General features: G+C 41.8%; 1 protein-coding gene across 1 annotated transcript in view; it reads left to right on the plus strand.

Moving 5' to 3' along the window:
• The first annotated feature begins 20,401 nt into the window (after nt 1–20,401).
• The window catches only part of MYB (MYB proto-oncogene, transcription factor), a 36,375-nt gene continuing 36,002 nt past the window's right edge, over nt 20,402–20,774 (plus strand). The window contains exon 1 of the mRNA XM_055136250.1: nt 20,402–20,541. Coding sequence (XP_054992225.1) covers nt 20,519–20,541 — 23 coding nt within the window. The 5' untranslated portion in view covers nt 20,402–20,518. The remainder of the gene's footprint in view (nt 20,542–20,774) is intronic.

The following is a 20,774-nucleotide window of genomic DNA, read 5'->3' on the forward strand; positions in this document are numbered from 1 at the left end:
GGTCCCCTGAGCACCGCCAGGGGTGATTCCTGACTGCAGAGCCAAGAGTAACCGCTGTACATCACAGGGTGTGACCCAAAAAGAAAAAAAAAGAATTTGAAAGTGATTTTATTTCCTTATTTTGTGTGTCTCCAAAGCAAGAGAGCCCCAGGGCCACTCCTGGAGGTGCTCCGTCCAGTGCTCAGGGAACCATGCAGTTCCAGGAAGGTAACCCTGGGCCTCTGCATTCAAGAACGGCTCTAGTCCTTTTAGCTTTCTCCTCAGCCCAAATGACCCAGATCAGTCTTTCCTCTCCCCTCTCCTCTCTCCTTCCTCCCCTCCCTTCCTCTCTTCTCTTCTCTTCTCTTCTCTTCTCTTCTCTTCTCTTCTCTTCTCTTCTCTTCTCTTCTCTTCTCTTCTCTTCTCTTCTCTTCTCTTCTCTTCTCTTCTCTTCTCTTCTCTTCTCTTCTCACTCTCCTCTTCTCTCCCTTCCCCTTCCCCTTTCCTTCCCTCACCTCCCCTCTCCCCTTCTCTCCTCTCCCTTCCTTTACCCTCACCTCACCTCCACTCCCCTCTCCCCTCCTCTCTCCTCTCCTCCCCTCTCCTTCCTTCTTCTCAGCTCTTTTCCTCTGCCTCCTCTCCTCTTCCTCCTCTCCTCTCATCTTCTGTCTTCACTTCTCCCCATCCTCCCCTCTCCTCCCCTCCTCACCCCTCCTCTCCTTTTCCCTTCCCTTAGAAATTTAACCCTGGAGCCTCACATCTTTAAACAAACGAGGTATGGGTTCTACCACTAAGTCAAAACCCTGCACTGAGAATTTTAAGAGATTTTAGAAATTTTAAAGATTTCAAAAAGAATATCTTTGAAGAAAAAGCAATTAAATTTCCCCCTTTGTTAACATTGTGCTCTCGGGGTTCACATTTGGTTGTAGCACCAGGAATTCCACAGGAAGAGCTGAGGTGGTACTGCATGGTGACTCATAGCCTCGGGCACGCAGGACAGGCATTCTACCACTGACTTACATCTCTGAGCCCAAGAAATTTGATTTTAGTATCATGCAACGTGCTGAACATGATGTCTCCCTATAGATAGTTTATTTAGTCGGCATCAGAAAATACCTAGGCAATAGTGGGAAAAAAACAGCCTTAATTCTAGGCTCTGTCTCAAGTCTGCAGAATGGAGATTCCTTTCACTCCTTATTTTAGTGTTTGCCACACCTTGAGGTACTCAGGGCTTACTCCTGGCTCTTCATTCAGGGAATCACTCCTGGCTGGATCAGGGGTCTGTATGGGGTTCCAGGGATTGAACCTAGGTAGGCTGCATGCAAGGCAAGTGCCCTACTCACTTTACTATTGCTCCAGCCCCAAGTTCAGAGGATGGGACACACTAACAGGGGCTTAATCTCCTACATTCACTGTATCACTGCATCACTGTCATCTTGTTGTCAATTGATTTGCTCGAGAGGGCACAAGTAACATCTCCATTGTGAGACTAGTTGTTGCTGTTTTTGGCATATTAAATATGCCATGGATAGCTTGCCAGGCCCTGCCATACAGAGAGGTACTGTTGGTAGCTTTCCAGGCTCTCTGAGAAGGACAAAGGAATCTAACTTGGGTCTGCCATGTGCAAGGCAAACGCCCTACACACTGTGCTATCACTCCAGCCCTACATTATCTCCAACATTATCTATTCTGAATATATTCTTGACCAAAATTTCAACTTAAAAATTAGGACACATTAAGATAATGGGTATATATATGGATGAATATGGCCACTCAATACTAAGCAATTGTTTGGGGGGTTTTGTTTGTTTTCTTTTTTTTAATTTAATTTTTTTGTTGAATCACTATGAGATACAATTACAAAACTTTCAAGATAGAGTTTCAGTCATGCAATGTTACAACACCCATCCCTCCACCAGTGTACATTTTCCACCACCAATATCCCCAGTATCCCTCCTCTACCCCCTCCCCATCTCACCCCCAGCATCTATGGCAGGCACTTTCCTTCTTATTGTCCTCTACTTTGGGGCATTATGGTTTGCAATACAGATACTGAGAGGCTATAACGTTTTGTCCTTTGTCTACTTTCAGCACACATCTCCCATCCCGAACGATCCTTCCAACTGTCATTGACTTGGTGAACCTTTCTCTATTCCAGCTGCCTTCTCCCCAGCACTTGAGGCAGTCTTTCAACCATGGACCACTCCTCCTGGCCCTTGTCTCTACTGTTCTTGGTTGTTGGTCTCATATCAGTTATTTTATACCCCACAAATGAGTGCAGCCATTCTATGTCTGTCCCTCTCGTTCTGACTCATCTCACTTAGCATGATACTCTCCATGTTCATCAAAGCAAGTGTTGTCACATCACTCTAGGAGATCAAGAGTCAGCAGGTGGGGAAGTGTTCTCTGTATAGGCCAGTCTATTGAAATACATTCAACTGGGCAAGTTCTTAACCAACATCTTATCTGGTTGTTTTATCATTATGTGTACCTTAAGTTCAATCTTCCAGAACAGTATGCACCTTGTTTGGTATCACCATGTGTCGGGCTCCCCAACTGAGCCTCTGCCGGGCATGAACTTGTGACATTCTAATAACAATACCAAAGGTCTTGCCTAAGGCCTTGCTGGCCTTCAATTTTCATGTTGCTGGTCTTGTTCCTGCTCATACTGAGAAGGTGCTAAATTCTTCCATCCCTGTTGCCTTTTCGTGCCTGGGAAATAGTCCGACTCTACTTCAACACCAGGAGGTAGGACTGGGGATCCATCTGATGAAGAGAGGGTCACCACAAGATAAACTCTGAAAAAATGTTTGTTGGCCCAGTGATGCTCCGTTTGTGCTGAGACTATAAATACTGGAATTTTTAAATTCCAGAAATCAAGCTGAAAAAATAATTTACAATTCTTTCCTACTCTTTCTAAGTAGCAACTATTATAGGTGGTATTTCTAGAACCACGTTACATATTCTAGAACCACCTTACATATTCTTTTGCTACAAATGGGGAATCAAGAGAGTATTCAAATATATAATTAAGGAATTGAAATATATAATTCAAGTCTTGCTTTTTTTGAATTTTGGAAGCATCTGTCTTTAGCATTGGTTAACTGATGGCCTGAATATTTGTTGATATCCCTCTTTATTCTATAAACATCAAGTCATGTATTCCATAAAAGAACAGCTTTTAGATTTACATGGAACATGTTTATAATACTAATAAAGCCCAGCTATTTTCTTTAATGAGTGCTCTTCGAGTCATTGCCAAATAATTCCTATGGCTTTAGGCATGGCTCAAAGCCATAAACGCCAGTAATTGCCAACCTTAGAAGGTCACATATGCCTTTGGGAAATTATCTGGAGCAAATTCTTATTTGAAAAAATCTCTGTGGATGTATTCCTTATTCTATTTGTTCCAACGGGTTAACTTTTTATGGGCTTGGAATTGCACAATTTCTCACAATTTGAATTATATTCATTGTCAGCAATCATAATTGGATGATCTTGTTTCACTCTTAAAGTGAAGAGTAGGAATATAAACTTTGGATTGGAGAGGAGAGTATATCTCGTAAGCCACACAAATTTTGAAAGCTAAAAAACCTGGGTATGAATTTTGATTCTAAGATTTGAAGGTCAGATAACACTACAGATGTACTTAAGTGCTCTTCTGAGTCAAATGGAAATCCAATTTTCCACCCTGCAAGTTTACCTTGAGATTTAGAGTTAGCTCAAAATGTCTGGCACATACAAATGCCTAGTAGATACTAGCTATTACTCTAGGGTTTTGATTTGGTAGCTGTAAATTCTTGGAATAAGTTATTCATAGTTTATGAAACTTTTTGACATATATTATTCATTTGGTCCTAACTGCTGCTGGAGGGCCATATATACAATAGGTGCCATCTCTATTACATAAATGAAAATATAAACATTAAACATAAAGACCAAAGTTACATTTTCCTGCAACTAGGACTAGTACTTTGACTCCAAATAAAACATAAAGCACACAATTACACATCTCTGGTTTCATGCTAACCTGTGTCCCATCAACTTGTTCATGCATATAAGCAATTTTTTGTTTATTGGTTGTTTTTTTGTGCCACGCTCAACAGTCCTCAGAAATTACTATGGCTCTGTACTCAGGGATCAAACCAGGTTCAGGCACATGACTCTATAGTCCCTAAGGTCAAATTTTAAATGTTAATTTTTTAAGTAAAATTTTAATATTAGGTCACACTGTCGCACTGTCATCGTGTTGTTCATCAATTTTGCTCGAGTGGGCACCAGTAATGTCTCCATTGTGAGACTTGTTGTTACTGTTTTTGGCCTATCAAATACGCCACGGGTAGCTTGCCAGGCTCTGCCGTGCAGACGGGATACTCTCGGTACCTTGCCAAGCTGTCCAAGAGGGATGGAGGGATTAAACCCAGGTTGGCCTCTTGCAAGGCAAACGCCTTCCCTGATGTGCTATCGCTCCAGTCCATAGTCCAGTCCAGTCAATAGGTAACCTAAATAAAACCTACTGTACATTTTCCTTAATTTTCAATATCTAGAAATTCTATAAACCTGATTCTTAAAAAAAAGTGGAGAATATAAATAGCTTAAAGATCACTCAGTATCTAGCTTTATTTTTTCTTTTTTATTTTTTGATTTTTGGGTCACACCTGGCAATGCAGAGGGGTTACTCCTGGCTCTGCACTCAGGAATCACCCCTGGCGGTGCTCAGAGTACCATATGGGATGCTGGGAATCGAACCTGGGTTGGCTGCATGCAACGCCCTACCCACTGTACTATTGCTCCAGCCCCAGTATCTAGCTTTAAAGAATTGTACTATATTAGCCATTGAACACTGAACTGTAATTTGTATATCCACAGAACTTATTTTTTTTAATTTTTAAAATTAATTTAGTAATAAAACAACACTTGGTTAAAGTTACTAAAAAATTTTTAAATAGGTGTAAAGCAACTTGCATATGCAAATTTACTTCTCACTCGTACTTTTTATTAATTATAACAAAAGAATAAATGCTCAAGAAGAAAATTCAACTTTTGAGTTGATATACATATACCAGCTTTCAAAAAATTTGCACCAAAAAAATATAAAATATCACTTTGAGCTCTAAGAGATGGCACAGCTGAGCTGACCCAGGTAGATCGGGTCCCTGGAACCTTCTCAGAATGGGAGTATCCCTGCCCTGTTGGAAGGCCCAATGCTCCACCTACACCCAAACTCCCAGCCCCATAAATGACCCAGCTGAAACGCATGTTGGTGAATCATACCAGTTCCATGACTCCTAGAGCTCTGACCAGATATATGGACACATGATATCTCAATACTCACTGCCCAGTAGAACCACAGAAATTTGGATGAGAAAGTTAGTTAGAGGCTCATTAAGATCAATGAGCAAAAACAATAGCCCACAAGCCACAGCTCGCGCCTTACAGCTCAGTAAATTCTGGACAATGACTTGGGAAGCACCATCATGCAATATATGTTGCAACAGTCAAAGTAATTAATAGATTATTTTGTGCCTGTTGAGGGAGCAGGTTGGGGGAGTGGGTGGGTAACTGGGAACACTGGTGGAGGGAAGATTATACCAGTGGTAGGATTGGTGTTAGAATGTTAACACCTGAAATGACTAAATTATAAATAACTTTGAAATTTGTGGTATTTAAATAAAGTTCCAAACATTAAAAAATACATAATTTTGAATAACTTTTAATATTGCTTTTAATAGAAATGATAATTTGGACAGACTAGGCTGAATAGAATAGCTTATTAAAATTAGTGTTGTCGGGTAAATTTTACTTGTGTAAGATGTAGAAATAAAAAGTGTGTAAGTGGGGCTGGAGTGATAGCACAGCGGGGAGGGCGTTTGCCTTGCACGCGGCTGACCCGGGTTCAAATCCCAGCATCCCATATGGTCCCCTGAGCACCGCCAGGAGTAATTCCTGAGTGCAGAGCCAGGGGTAACCCCTGTGCATCGCCAGGTGTGACCCCCCCAAAAAAAAAAAACCCAAAAAAGTGTGTAAGTAGGATATAAGATTTGCATTAAATTTTATTTGACAGCAAAATTCAACAGGAAACCCAATTATCTGTGTAACTGAAGAAAGTCATGAATAATGTCACTCTCTACTATATTGACAGGTTTTAGCTTTTGACTGGCCGAAATCTCAAATTTTTCCTTACTGTGATCTTTCAGAGGTGTTGTTTTTTACTGAGATAACTAAACTCAAGGTAAGAATGTGGGGATAGGTTTTTTTGATTTAGAGGAAGAGAGAGAGGCATTAAAAACTAAACAATATTTGAGATTGACCTAACTCTTAAATGTAAAGCCTTGTTCAATCTAAATCAGTGCACAAACATTTATCAAACATGCAGAAAACAACAATGATTGTTACATCAAATTTGGTAGAATGCAAAATACAGACTGGCCACCATGTGCTGACCAGAAACTATTTTGGCATTACCTGATTGTGCCTGATGCCAAGTTCAAGAATCTGAATTCAACTTCCAACGTTCTATATCCAAGCTCGCCCCATGGCTTAAATTTAGGGCTTCTCCAGGAGTGGCCCCTAAGCACCTCCACCTAACACCACTAAAGGTGGTCCAACATAAAAAGACATTGAACTCAATTTCATACAAACTTACGTAAGAGTATGCATATCAGGGGCCTGAGAGACAGTACATTGAATTAGGAATTTGCCCTGCTCATGACTCACCTGGGTTTGATGCCAGCACCACAGATGGGATTGTGGTGTGATTCTGAGAGAGGAGGCAGGAGCAACCCCTGAACAACCCTGGGTGCCCACTCCACACACACTTAACCAGCATGGCAGAGCCTGGCAAGCTCCCTGTAGCATATTCGATATGCCAAAAACAGTAATAACAAGTTTCACAATGGAGACGTTACCGGTGCCCTCTCGAGCAAATCAATGAACAATGGGAAGATAGTGCTACATATTAAACAACAGTTCTTATCTCATTAAAATTAGAAACAACATTTGGATTTTATTTAAGTAATAATGTGTAATGGAATACTAGCAATTTTGAAGCATTCACAGTGAGACATGGAAGACTTTCATGAAGAGATGGTCTCTCAGCTAAGGCTGTATTTGACAACTAAGAGTTACTCGTAACTCTGCACATGTGTAATTTAGGGGGTCCAGAAGTTATTTCACTGTATCACTGTCATCCCATTGATCATCGATTTGCTCGACCTGAAATTTCATCCTAGTCCTGAAATTTTAGCAGCCTCTCTTTACTCGTCCTTCCTAATGATGCCTCATTAGAGGTTCTTCAGGGTCAGGGGAATGAGACCCATCATTGCTACTGTATTTTGGCATATGAATACACCATGGGGAGCTTTCCAGGCTCTCCCCCATGTGGACACAAAACTTTTGGTAGTTCTTCCTCCAAGAGGAAGAACTAGGCTATCAATGTTCGGGAGCTTGGTTTTATAGTCTAGATGTTGGCCATTGATGGGATTACACGGCGCCGGGTGTAGTTTCTGGGTGTGACTGCAGTTTCTGGCAGTTTTGGGTGATTCCAAAATGGGGAATCTGGGTGGAAGAGGCCCAGTTCCAATCCAAGCAGCCTTGGAGATCTTGGCCCCGGGTCCCACACATCTGGGTTCCTCTGCTGGTTCCTTCAAGCGTGAGGCTCCTCCGAACATGTGGAAAGTGGCCTTGAGCATGGCTGTGGCTGGGTTCCGGAGGTCTTTAACTGCTTGGGCTTGTGTATATACTAAAGGGTTGTGGTACTCTATCTCTCTCTAGGCCCATGTTCTATGGTCTCCACTTCCCCCACCCCTGGGAGGCTGATGGCGATTGGCAGGCAAAGGAAGGTATGGGGGCCAGGCTGGTTGGTATCAATTGTACTTTATTCAAATCTCCTCTCCATTCTCCTCTGATTCTCCTGCTTCTCTCTCTCTGGATCCCCCAGAGTTACCGGAAGGTATCTAGGCACAGTTTATATACAAAACTTGTTATAATTTCCCACTACCCTTGCTTCCTAGTTCCCTAGGAACTGAAGGTTAATCTTTCTGATCCAAACTCTTTACCTACATGGTTGATCATTTCCACAATAGCACAGCGGGTAGGGCGTTTGACTTGCACACGGCTGACCCGGGTTCATTTCTCCATCCCTCTCGGAGAGCCCGGCAAGCCACCGAGAGTATTCCGCCCACCCACGTGGCAAAACCTGGCAAGCCACCTGGGGCATATTCTATATACCAAAAACAGTAACAACAAATTTCACAATGGAGACGTTACTGGTGCCGCTCGAACAAATCGATGAACAACAGGACAACAGTGCTACAGTGATTATTACATATTTCAAAAATACCAAAACATTTCAAATGCAAAACAGCAAGCATTGAAATTAAAAATGGAAACTTTGTTCATGCACTGTGGTGAGAATATAAAATGGTGATGAAGTCACCATTGCGAACAATACAGTAGCTCCTCAAAAATTAAAAATATAATTCTAAAATAAAAAAGCAATTAGTCACTAAGCAAGAATGGGAGGAGAGAAGTAAGCAGAGAAGTAGAATAACAATGTAGAGGAGCACAAGTCCTCATGGCATACGGAATGCCTGTGAGCAGTGGACATACTAGGGAAAAAGTATGATATGAGCTATGAAGAGGCTGAGATGCAATGCTAAGATTTTAATCTTTAACCTGTAGGTATGTTGTTTTTTAGAGTACAGAAGACTTTGGTGGAGGCAGCAGGGAGGCAGGTGTAGTCTGAAAACAGGTTCTAGATGGTCTTGATATTCTAGTCAAGAGCCTGTGCTACAAGTGGAATTTTAAGCAAAGAAGTAGGAAGGCCAGATTTGTGTCTGAGATTCTTTCTGCACTATTCACAATAGTCCAGATCTGGAAAGAAACCAAGTTTCCAAGAATAGATGACTGGATAAACATCTATTCTTGTTTATTCTTGGATAAACAAGAAGATGATACATGTACACAATGGAATACTACTCTTCTATAAGAAAACACAGAATTATGCAGTTTACTGCTGTGTATGAAACTGAAGGGTATAATGCTTAGTAAAGTCAGCCAGAAGAAGATAGACAGGTACAGAATGATCTCACTCATAGGTGGGATATAATGAAATATAATAAGGAAACAACAAATGGCCAAAGGCAACAAAGCCTGAGAACTCGTCTACTGAACTGATTTTCCCCCCATGGTGGGAAAACGGTGTGTGGGGGGGTAGTGGGGTGCAATTGAGTAGGGGGATCATAAACCAATGATGGAGGGAAGCAGAAACTCTGTATTGTAAATCATGGTGACAATAATAGCAGTTGTAGTAATATAATAACAATAATATTTCTGTCTGATAACATTAAGGACAACTTTAAAAGAGGTTAACCCAGCATTGGGGATTCGTAAGTCTCTAAATTTTGATGGTGAGAGGTTGAATAGAAGGGAGGGCACTATTGTATATATTTTAAAGATGTGTGAACTAAGCAGGAATAAGTGTTTGACTATATTTTTGGAGCAGAGTTTAGAGTAACTTCAAGTGCCTGGTTTGATAAAATGAAAGATGGTAATGCCATTTACTGTGCAACACCATCAACAACCCAGCCCATTCTCATTTCAAAACTGTGCTTGCTTGGCATGTTCTTTTGAATGAGTCATTCTATGCAAAACCTGTTGACAATCTTCAAAAGGAACCAATAAAGCACAAGGTTGTATACCATTGCATTAGAACTGCATCAGGTTTTGCATTAATAATATTTGTTCCCAGGTTACATGTTCAACTATTCCTATTTACCGCAAAATACTTAGGGATTTAAATCTACATTAACATCATGAAAATTTTGATATTCACAATCCTTTATAATTACATTAATTTTTCCATAATATAGCAATACATACTTCATCTATATACGTATATGTGTGTATGCACAAATACATATACATATATAAAGGTTGGCTTAGAAAAATGCAATAGTCTAAAGATAAAAAGAACTTTATTTCAAAAAGTATTTTGCATTTGTATTGTTGTTTGAATGTTCAATTAGGATATCATTAAATTTCAGTTAGGAAAAAAAAATTACCAGAAGGGATTCAGAAGAGATAGATAACCTACACTAAAACATTATTTGGAACATTCATAAGGGAACTTCAGTGTACCTGACTATTTTCAAACAATATAATGCCTTTCAGTTGCACAAGTGCTCTCTGGCAAACTTTAAACTAAAAGGATCAAATGAGTCTCCTCAGGCTTCCAGCAGTGCTAGCATGAATGGAACTTTAAAAAATTGTTTTTGATACAAACGTTTATAAACATTTTGATAACATTTCTTTTGAAACTTTTTTATTTACAAATAGAGAATTTCTGAGAATATTTTTTTTCATAGACCAATCAGCAATTTTTTTTCTATTCCTTTGAAACAAGGTCTGTTACTAATGCTAAAAGGAAACCAGAAATCAGGGTTGGGAGATGGCAGAAGGCACAGAGCATAAAATTTGCATGTGGGAACTCCAGGTTTGATCCCAGGAACCATGTGGTTTCCTGAGTGATGCTGGGTGTGGCCCCCCAAACAAAAAGGAAATCAGACTTTATCTCTGAAGCATCAAAATTTTGTAGTACTGGTTTTACATTTCTGTGAGAGTTTTTAATATATTTCTAGCAACAGGTTTACATGGAAAGACTAGAGTCATTGCAAACTTAATCCTAATAGCAATTACATTTTATAGAGTGCTTGATGTGAAGAGCCAACACAGAATAATAATTCCATTAAAGCCTTTTTATTCTTGTTGTTCTGGTAGAGTTTAAAGCTTCATTTCCTTAGATGCTGGATTCATATTAGAAAAATGGAGTGAAAAAATGAAAAAGGAGAAAGGAAATGGAGAGAGAAAGATTTTAAAGTATGGAGGAAGGAATGGAAGGAAGGGTGAAAGGAGAAGGAGGAATGGAGAGAAGGAAGAAAAGCTGAAGGTAGGGGAGAAGGAAGGAAAGAAAGGAAGAAAGACTCATTGTATCATACCGATGATTAGAAAATATTCTAGTTCTAATATGGGGGTAAAATTAGTCAAAAGGAAAAAAGATAGAAACAGAGATCTCTCTCATGTGGGGGACTTAAAGATTTACAGCAAGGTCCAAAGGCTTTGGGGAGGCCTAAAGGGAGAACTAATCCACACAACTGAGTTGGGACACTGGGGCTTAGAAGAAGGGACTTGAGATCCTTGGGAGAGGGATGTGGGTACACTAGTGATGTGTGTGGAGATTGCAATTATGTGCATAAGAAACCAATATTAATAGTATTGTAAACCACAGAATCTCAATCAATAAAGGCTACTCTTTTTTTTTTTTTTTTTTTTTTTTTTTGCTTTTTGGGTCACACCCAGCGATGCTCAGGGATTACTCCTGGCTTTGCACTCAGGAATTACTCCTGGCGGTGCTTGGGGGACCATATGGGATGCCGGGGATCGAACCCGGGTCGGCCTCGTGCAAGGCAAACACCCTACCTGCTGTGCTATCGCTCCGGCCCCAATAAAGGCTACTCTTAAAGGAAAATATTCTAGTTTTCATCAAATGGTTGATGAGACTAATAAAAGACAAAGACTAATAAAAATGTTTTATATTTACTGGAATTAAGCACTCATTAATTTATTTTTATGACTAGATTCAAAATAGGTAGCTCTTTGGGGTAAAGGAATGGGTTTCAAAATTATACATAAACATGTTAAAGTAAATAAAGTATGCAATTTCAGAGTTGGAAGGGATACAATAAGATTCATTAAAACAATGTATCAAAAAATACTTTGAAAGAGAAAAGTTCTTAAGTCACTAAAAGCATAGAAATCTAAACAAATATTAGTGATAAAGCAACACTTCTAAGATTAAGGGTGCTGATCTAATTTGTAAAGTTACCAACCTTTGCCTTTAGATAGAAATGAATCTATTCTATAAAACCCACAGGAACATACATGCAGAGGAATTACAAGATGGAGACCATTATAAATGTGGGATTAAATACCTGGGTTTAATTATTATTTGTGTGATCCTGAATAAGTCAGTTCATCTATCTTAACCTCAGTTACTTTACTCCAAAATGGGACAAAAAGTAATACTGGGGGCAGGGGTGCCAGGGGGTTATCATAGGTAGAAAGACAAGAACTACTTGGATGATTAACTGAGGTAACATGCAATTGCAGTTGTAAACTCTGAAGTTCAAATATAAGGCACTTTTAAGTAGATTAAAATAAACACACACACATGCTCTAACTAATTCTTCATTAGTTGATAGTATCATCAGCACCACTGATATTTGTGAGGATATTTGTGCTCAAGGCCCTGCTTCTGGAAATGTGTGTGTAGAGAAGTAAAAAATGGTACCATCTTGGGGCCGGTGAGATAGTCTACTGAGTAGAGTGCTACTGCTTTTTATGTGGTCAACGTGGGAATGTGGTCAACTCAGATTCAATCCCTTGGCACCACATATGTCCACCTACCCCTGCCAAGGATGGTCCCTGAGCACAGAGCCAGGAGTAAGCCCTAAGCAGCACTAACCCAAACCCCATTCCCCCAAAGACACCATTTTTCCCTCAAGCTTTTAGCAAGAATCAAGAGATGAGGCACATTTTTGAAGATAAATGATAGACGGATTAGACAGTGGGTGGATAGATAGATAATAAGAATCAAATGAAAGTCATGTAAGTCATCTATCTGCTTAGAAAAAAAATTAAGTCGGGGGAAGAAATAACAGATAGGAGCCATGATTGTGGATTAGGTCAGTCTGAAAGGGCCTCAGAAAGAAAGCTGGGCTTTAGCATGGTCTTGAAGATAGTGCCACTTAGGTAAGTAGAGAGAAGGAAGGAAGGAGACATTACAGGCGGGAGGCATGGTGAAAGCAAAGACCCTGAGATTGCCAATGCTTTTTTGGAGAGGAAACAGAGTAAACAGAGCGTGGCGAGAGATAAAGTTGGAAGGTAAGTTGTCTTGTAAAGCATAATAACATCCAACCAGTGTGCCCCAGTCAAACTATAGCCAAACACATTCTGATTGGTTGGTACATGAGCCACCAATTACTACATACCATCACCCCTGGGGGTAAGGTTGTGCAGGAACAGAGGCCAGAGCAAGCTCAAGACAGTGAATGCCAAGTTAAGGAGTTCAGATCTTATCTCCTCAACATTAGGTAGCCAGTTATGGGTTTTTAAATATATGACTAAACTGCCAAAAATGGTTATAATGAGACTGATCCAGCAGGAAGCTGAGAATAAATGAGGGAGAAAGAAATCATAAAGTTAGGGGCTGTTACAGCAGCTCATGATGGTGTAAAGATAATCTGGTGGTAACAATAAGAAATGGGAAAGAGGCCGTGGGAATACAAGAATCATCTAGCAAAAGGCCTTGTTTTTTTCTGCAAACCCATACCCAAGCCATACCTACCACAGTGTCTGACACTGAGAATATATTCTCTACATACTTGACTGGAGCGATAGTACTGCAGGTGGGTGTTTGCCTTGCACACAGCTGACCCGGATTCGATTCCCCCATCCCTCTCGGAGAGCCCAGCAAACTACCAAGAGTATCCTGCCTGCACATTAGAGTCTGGCAAGCTACCCATGGCATATTCAATATGCCAAAAACAGTAACAAAAAGTCTCACAATGGAGACATTACTGGTGCCCACTCAAGCAAATTGATGAACAATAGGATGACAGTGTTACATATTTGTCAATACTGTGGAATTATGAATATATTGTCAGGTACAGAGAGGGGAAAGTGGGAAACCTGGGAGTTTGGGGAGCTGGGGACAGAATATAAAAGATAGATTGGTGGCTCTTTAAAGCACTCTCTAATCCACATTTTCAAGGTTTGGAATATGCGGCCTAAAGAAGTTTGCATCAGCCTAATAATCCTGATTTATATACCTGGTCATTTTGTTATTTCAACAACCCCAGGAATGTTGTTGGTTTTGTTGGAATTTCTATTAGTGAAATCTTGAGGTTTGTGTTGACTGACTGTTTTTTTGTTTGTTTGTTTTTTTAATTTATAACACATGTATGGGAAATGCAAAGAGGGAGGGGAAATAGACTAAGAAAAATGGAGAGAACAGGTGGGAGAACAATTACCTCTGTAAACTGGTTTTATTGACTTTGCCCCAGAAATGTGGAAAAATAGGTCTTCACTGAAGGAAAAGTTAGTGGTCCCATAAAGCAGATTTTCTAACACAGAAAGAGGTAAGGTCTTTATTCAAGCCATGATTCACTCTCTATATCAGCAGAGAATATGGTCTCCTAACCAGGATGTACTCAGGACTGAATAGGTTAGAACAGGACAGGGCAGGATTGGATAGTGTAGAATAGAATTTTTTAAAAATCAGATTTTATGGTTGATAAAATGGGTGAGTATTGGTTTCTGAAGCTTTATTTTTAGGTGGTTTTTTTTCTCTTTTTACTAAGACACCGTAATTTACAAAGATATTCTATTTGTAGGTGAATTTCATAGTTGGTGAAATCAACTTCCCTTGTCTTTTCCCAGTGTCCCCAAGTTCTGTCCTACCCACCCCCCAAGCCTGCCTCCTTCACAAGTATATACCGAAGCTTTACTTTTAGCTCTATGTGTATGTGTTTAGAGAGGATGTAAAAATGTTTTTCTTATTGTGAGTCACAGTCAAATGTATTTGAAAGTTACTGCCCCGTAAGAATTTTTTACCAGGCCAATGAATAGCTTTCAAAAGCAATTAATGAAATAGAATTATATCAAAAGAAAATATAAATACATACATCATATCATGAAACTTTCTTTACTCCTTAATAGGTTTCTTAATGTAGTCCCTAATCTCATTTTCAAGCATAATTTTAAAAAATTTATATTTTATTCATACTCTAAATTATAGTTTAGGTAATTTAGCTGTAATAGTGTTATATTTCATAGTGTTAATGTACAAAGTTAACTGCACCCCACCACCACCAATGTGCCAATGACAATTTATCACTGTCCTTATGTTACCCCTAATCCAATTTTTATTCCTCACCACCCCTTCCTCAATTGTTTACACCCATATATACATATATGTGTGCACAAACATACACATTCTTTTGGGTGTCACACCTGGAGGTATTCAGGGCTTATTCCTGGTTCTTCAGGGATCACTCTTGGCAGTCTTAGGGGACCATGTGTGGTGCTAGGGATCAAAACAGGGTCAGCAGTATGCAAGGCAAACACCTTACCCTCTGTAGTATCTCTCCAGCCCCACAACCATGATATTGTAAATCTCTTAGATATTTCCAAAAGACTTTTCTTTATTAATCTCTAAACATGTGCACATTAGCAAATCCATGATATAACACAATTTTATTCTCCAATGCAGTTAAGTCTTCAATAAATCATGAAACCAGTGCTGGTTTGGTAAACAGCAAATATTTTTCCAGTGGAGGGAGGGAGGAATCTTTATTTGAAGCTTTTGTACTTTCATGGTGTAAATATTCCAACTTTAATCAATTTCAATGTACCAACATGACTTCATTGCACACAAAATTGGAAGAATGTTCACATTGGCAAAGAATTCAATCTGTCCATTGTGCAGGTATAATAAGATAAACAACCTCAAGATCATAAGTAATAGTGAAATACAGTAAAATAATTAGGAAATGATGAGCTTTGAATATTTATTACCTTTTAAAATGCACTTAATTGTAGGTTTATACGATTTAAGTTTTAATAACAGCTGTGTCTAACAATTCACTCACAAAATGTAGCTTTGCACACCACGGTCTCAGCTCACCCTCTCCAGCAGATTCAGTCCCCCTCTACAACCTGCTGACCAATTCTACCCAGATCCCTTCCATGAGAAACCACAAACTGAACATACTGAAAACTTAACTCACTTTCTTCTTGGAATCTCCTTTTGTGTACATTTCTCTCCCCGCCCCTCACTCTCTACTTTCCTATTTCTATTACTGGCACCTCAACGTCTAATCAGCTGATACATCTTAAACATTCTGCCTAGGCAATGCTCCTTCCTTTTCACATCAATCAAGATTACTGTCCTAGTTCAGACCAATGAACCAATGCCTTCTTCAGTCTTTTCTGATTCCAATTGATCTAACTATACTGTTCTAACAGCTTCCATTAAATGCACAGATCTAATAAAGGAGATCTTCACTTCCACAGGCATGCACACACTCGTACACACACACACACACACACTCACACAATACACACATACACACATATACTAATTTGGCCTTCAAAACTCTTCATGCCTCAGGCAATCATCTGAACAGCTAATACTTCCTGGTGCATGGATCGTGCTGTGGTTCCTGAGCACATACTTTTGTTCATACTTCCCCTATCCTCTGCTATGTCCTTCCCTCATCAACTTTTATTTATTAAAAGACATTTTTATTCCTTTGCTTTTTTGGCTCACACCCGGCGATACTCAGGGGTTACTCCTGGCTCATGCACTCAGAAATTACTCCTGGCGGTGCTCGGGGGGGGACCATATGGGATGCTGAGAATTGAACCCAGGTCAGCCATGTGCAAGACAAACGCCCTACCCACTGTGCTATTACTCCAGCCTCAAAAGACACTTTTAATACTGATGAAAAATACATTGATGGCATAGGAATACGTACTTTTCTGGAGGATAAAAACAAACAGGAAATACTAAACTCAGGAAACTTCTCAAGATATCATTTAAGGGCTGGGGAGATAGTACTAGAGGTAAGGACATTGCCTTGCATGTGGCTGACCCCTGTTTAATTCCTAGCATCTCAGATGGCTCCCCCTGCACTGCCAAGAATGAAACCTGAGCACAGAGCTAGGAGTAAGCCCAGGCCACTGTTGGGTATGTCCACCATCCGCCCCCAAAGAATATGCTTTATTTGGTCACTATCTCATTCGGAGGCGCTGTAAAACATGCTGCTCTTAAGCAGCACTCACCCCAGTATTACCAAAAGGCTTGCAGTATGCAACCTAGGAGTTTCCGTTGTATCACTGTGGTCGTGAATTCAACTGAAACAATTAACTGGACTTTAACCATTTGATCTTCTAATTATTTTCCTCAGCACTATGAATCGAATTGGGTTGCGGGGAGGTAGGGAAAGGTGAGCAGTTAGAGTCAGGGGGACCCTGAAACCGTTTTGTACCCATTAAGGATAATCCTCATTCGTGTTTGGGACAGGGTTCACAGACACAAAGGCCAAGATACACATGCCAAGGATTTGTCACAAACAAGTCTGGATTGATATTTTTTTTCTTTATCTTTATTCATCCCCCCAGTCCCCAATGTTTAATAAAATAAAGTGCAGTAAATTCTGGCTTCAAGGAGGAGAATCAGAACAAGGACCAGCAAGTGCTCAGTGATAGGTGTTCATTCAGGTTTCATTGGGGACACTGACGTTCAGCAGGAAGGAAAAAAGATGTGCCCGTGGCCACCAGCACCAACTTTCCCATGAACTTCAATTATTTTTGGTTTTTGAGAGCCCAACTCCTTAGCCCAGGAGAGATGAAAGAGAGTGAGTGGGTGGCAGTGGTGAGAGACAGGCAGCAAAGAGCACCCTGAATTGACCACCTAAACTCACTCTAATATTCAGAGTGTCTGAGTGGCCTGGGGAACATTTCCATGAAAGCCATTTAAGTCCTGGTAAAGAATGCAGATCTGAGGACCCTATCTCAGGCCAACTGAGTCACAGTTTCTGGGGGGAACTGCATGAATTTAAGCATTTCTCACGTGTACCCCCATGACATAGCATGAGAGAATGAAGACAACTGCTCTAATGCTGAGCAGCTGGGTAGGCCTTCAACCTAAACATGGTTTAAACTTTTGTAAAGAGTTAGTTTAGGGGCCGGAGCGATAGCACAGCAGGGAGGGCGTTTGCCTTGCACTCGGCCAACCTGGTTCAATCCCCGGCATCCCATATTGTCCCCCAAGCACCGCCAGGAGTAATTCCTGAGTGCAAAGCCAGGAGTAACCCCTGAGCATCGCTGGGTGTGACCCAAAAAGCAAAAAAAAAAAAAAAAGAGTTTAAAAGGCAAGAAAGAAAATAAAAGTGGAAGAACATGCAGCATAGCCACAAAAATCTAAAGTGTTTTCTCTCTGGTCCTTAACACAAAAGTTTCCTGATCACTGCCTAGTGCATTGTAAATAAAAGGCTGTGTTTGAATTTAGCACTATTCCATTCCTGCCACAGCTATGTGATGCAAGCAGATCTTACAACTACTTAAGAGTAATGAAATATATAACGTTGTCATCTAAAAGTCTATTTTAAATAAAAGTGGAGAGAGAAAATGTTTAAGTTCAGTTACAGTAAGCAAATATCTTTAAAGGTAATTTTTTTATTCATGTAACTGTGTCAACTTTTTTTTAGGTAGCAAATATAGTCATAACATTACCTGTAATAATCATTAGCAAATGTTGATTTGTTGGACTTCCTAAAATATACTTTTGTCATACACAGGAGGGAACAATATACATCTGTATCCCAAAATGTCCAGTGAATAAAAATACTATACATTCACTATTACACATAGGGAACTAAGATTGAACTTACTCTCTTTGTGCTTAAATGAGTTTAAGAATTATAGAGCAATTTCACTAAGAATCCTGAGAAAGAGGTTATGAACTGATTTCAGGAAGAGTTCAGATATTCTCAAAGAGGACTGCCTGTGGGAATTATGCCAGAGAGATAAGGCAATCCCAAAGACAAAATGCAATTCCTTTAGGGATGGTTTCTTGATATTTTTGTAATCTTTTTTTGTGAATGTGGAGAAACTTGATTATAGACTCTACTAATAAATGCAGGCTTTAAAAATGCTTTAAAAATGCTTTAAACTTGCAAGTGGCCGGTCTTTAAGAATTGCAAACTACAGGATCTCACAACTTGGTTTCAGTGTTTTTATTTTTCCTGGAGGACAAGGATTAAAACCTTACTAAGCAACCTTTACGTTAGGATTTAAACTATATTGCAATTTTTAAGAAACATAGTTTGAAGCACCAGATAAAAGTCTTGAAACCTGGCCTGCTTCATTCACCACTTAATAAAACTGAATCATTGTCATAAGAAAAGGCATTTTTTTACTAAGAGAAATAATTTCTGAGCTAAATTTGAAATGCTGAGGCGCACGGAGCTCCTACAAAGCCAGTCAGCAGAAGTCTCAAACTTTTCTAAGATTAAAGGAAAAATACATGAGTGTGTACAGAGTGAAAAAAAAAAATCCCCAATGGTACAAGTCTATAAACGGAAGTAAAACTAAAACTCCCCCAAAATCCCCCAGTCAGTAATCCTTATAAATTCAGCACTTATCTCCTCTCTTTACTCCTTCGGGAGCGCCTAGTGAAATGACTAGGAAAGTCTTCCGATGATTTTTATCTTGTAAAATAGGCCCTGCACTACACCAGCGTGGATACCGAGCCCCCACTTCCCGACCTGCTAAACTTTCCAAATCTTCGAAGCCAGCGTAGGGGTGCGGCAGCTCTGCGGGGGAGGGGCTAGTCGCGAGTCAGCGGACTTTACAGGTGTGTAAAGCAGAGAGCGTTCTCCACGCAGGGTGCGGTGGGGGGGGGGGGGGAGGGCAGGGGCAGCCGGAGTGGGGTGCGCACGGCGCGGACCGCACAGGGTTGGTGGGGCTGGGCGTGTGCCGGAGTGAGAGTGACGGCCATGTGACAGACGCCCGAGCCGGGAGTGCTCCAGGATCTGGAAGAGGAGTCAAAGATCTTTGGGGTGCCCCATTCGGGAGAATGAGAGCAGCAGCCCCGCTCGGAGTATTCAAGTGTCCTTCGGCACCAACAAGCTAAACTGGAGGTGTTCCAAAATGCTTCCCAAACCGCCTAGGGAAAACAGAAGCTCCCTGCGCACCCCCACATCACGAGCTCGCTAACCTGCCTTAAAAAAAAAATCCAATCGCCCATCTCCTCCCTACCCCCCACCCGCGCCCCTGCGGCCGCAACTCAGAACCCATGAACTAGTGGGGTGGGGGTCGAGGGAGGGGGGTCCCAGGGCCCGCTGAGCCAGACCCGAGGGGTGCCAGTGGCGGGACGCGGCGCGGGGCCCGCGCGGGTGCGACCCGGGAGCGGGGTTTGCGCCGCAAAAGGCGCCGCCGCGGCCCCCGGCCGCCCCCCTCCACCCCCTGGCCCCGGGCTCTGGGCCCGCGCGCCTCCCGGGTCTCGGGCGCGCCAGGCTGAGCGCGGCGGCGCGGGAGCCTGCAGGGAGCGGCGGCCCCGGCCGGCCCGACAGCCCCGCGGGCTGCAGCCAAGGCGACTGCGGAGGCGGCGGGCAGGGCGCGTGCGCACTGCAGGGGCGCCAGATTTGGCGGGAGGGGGAGTGTCCAAAGCTCTTTGTTTGATGGCATCTCTGTTTACAGAGTTTACTCTTTAATATCAACCTGTTTCCTCCTCCTCCTTCGCGACCTCCTCCTCCTCCTCCTCCTCCTCTTTCTCCGGAGAAACTTCGCCTCGCCGGTGCGCAGCGCCGCCGAGCAGCCGGGAAAGGACGCAGGCAGGAGGCGGGCAGCGGGAGGCGGTAGCCCCGTGCGGTCCCCGCGGCTGCTCCCGGCGGAGCCCCGCGCCCGCCGCGCCATGGCCCGGAGACCCCGGCACAGGTAACGGGGAGCCCGGGGCTGGGCGCCTGCGGGTTGGGGATGCGCGGAGCGCCGGGCGAGCAGGTGGGAAACCGTCCTCGGAGCTTCTACCTGGCTGTCAGATGCCGCGGGGACTTGGAGCCCCTTCCTGGGCAGCAGGAGCCGCGGGAGAGACGGATGAATGAGAGCCTGCGGGAAATAGATCCCGACGTGGAGAAGCACGTCCTGCCGTTCCCTTTGCAAGTTGTACGGAG

This window comes from Sorex araneus, chromosome 4 (assembly GCF_027595985.1).
Source record: "Sorex araneus isolate mSorAra2 chromosome 4, mSorAra2.pri, whole genome shotgun sequence".
Classification (NCBI taxonomy): domain Eukaryota; kingdom Metazoa; phylum Chordata; class Mammalia; order Eulipotyphla; family Soricidae; genus Sorex; species Sorex araneus.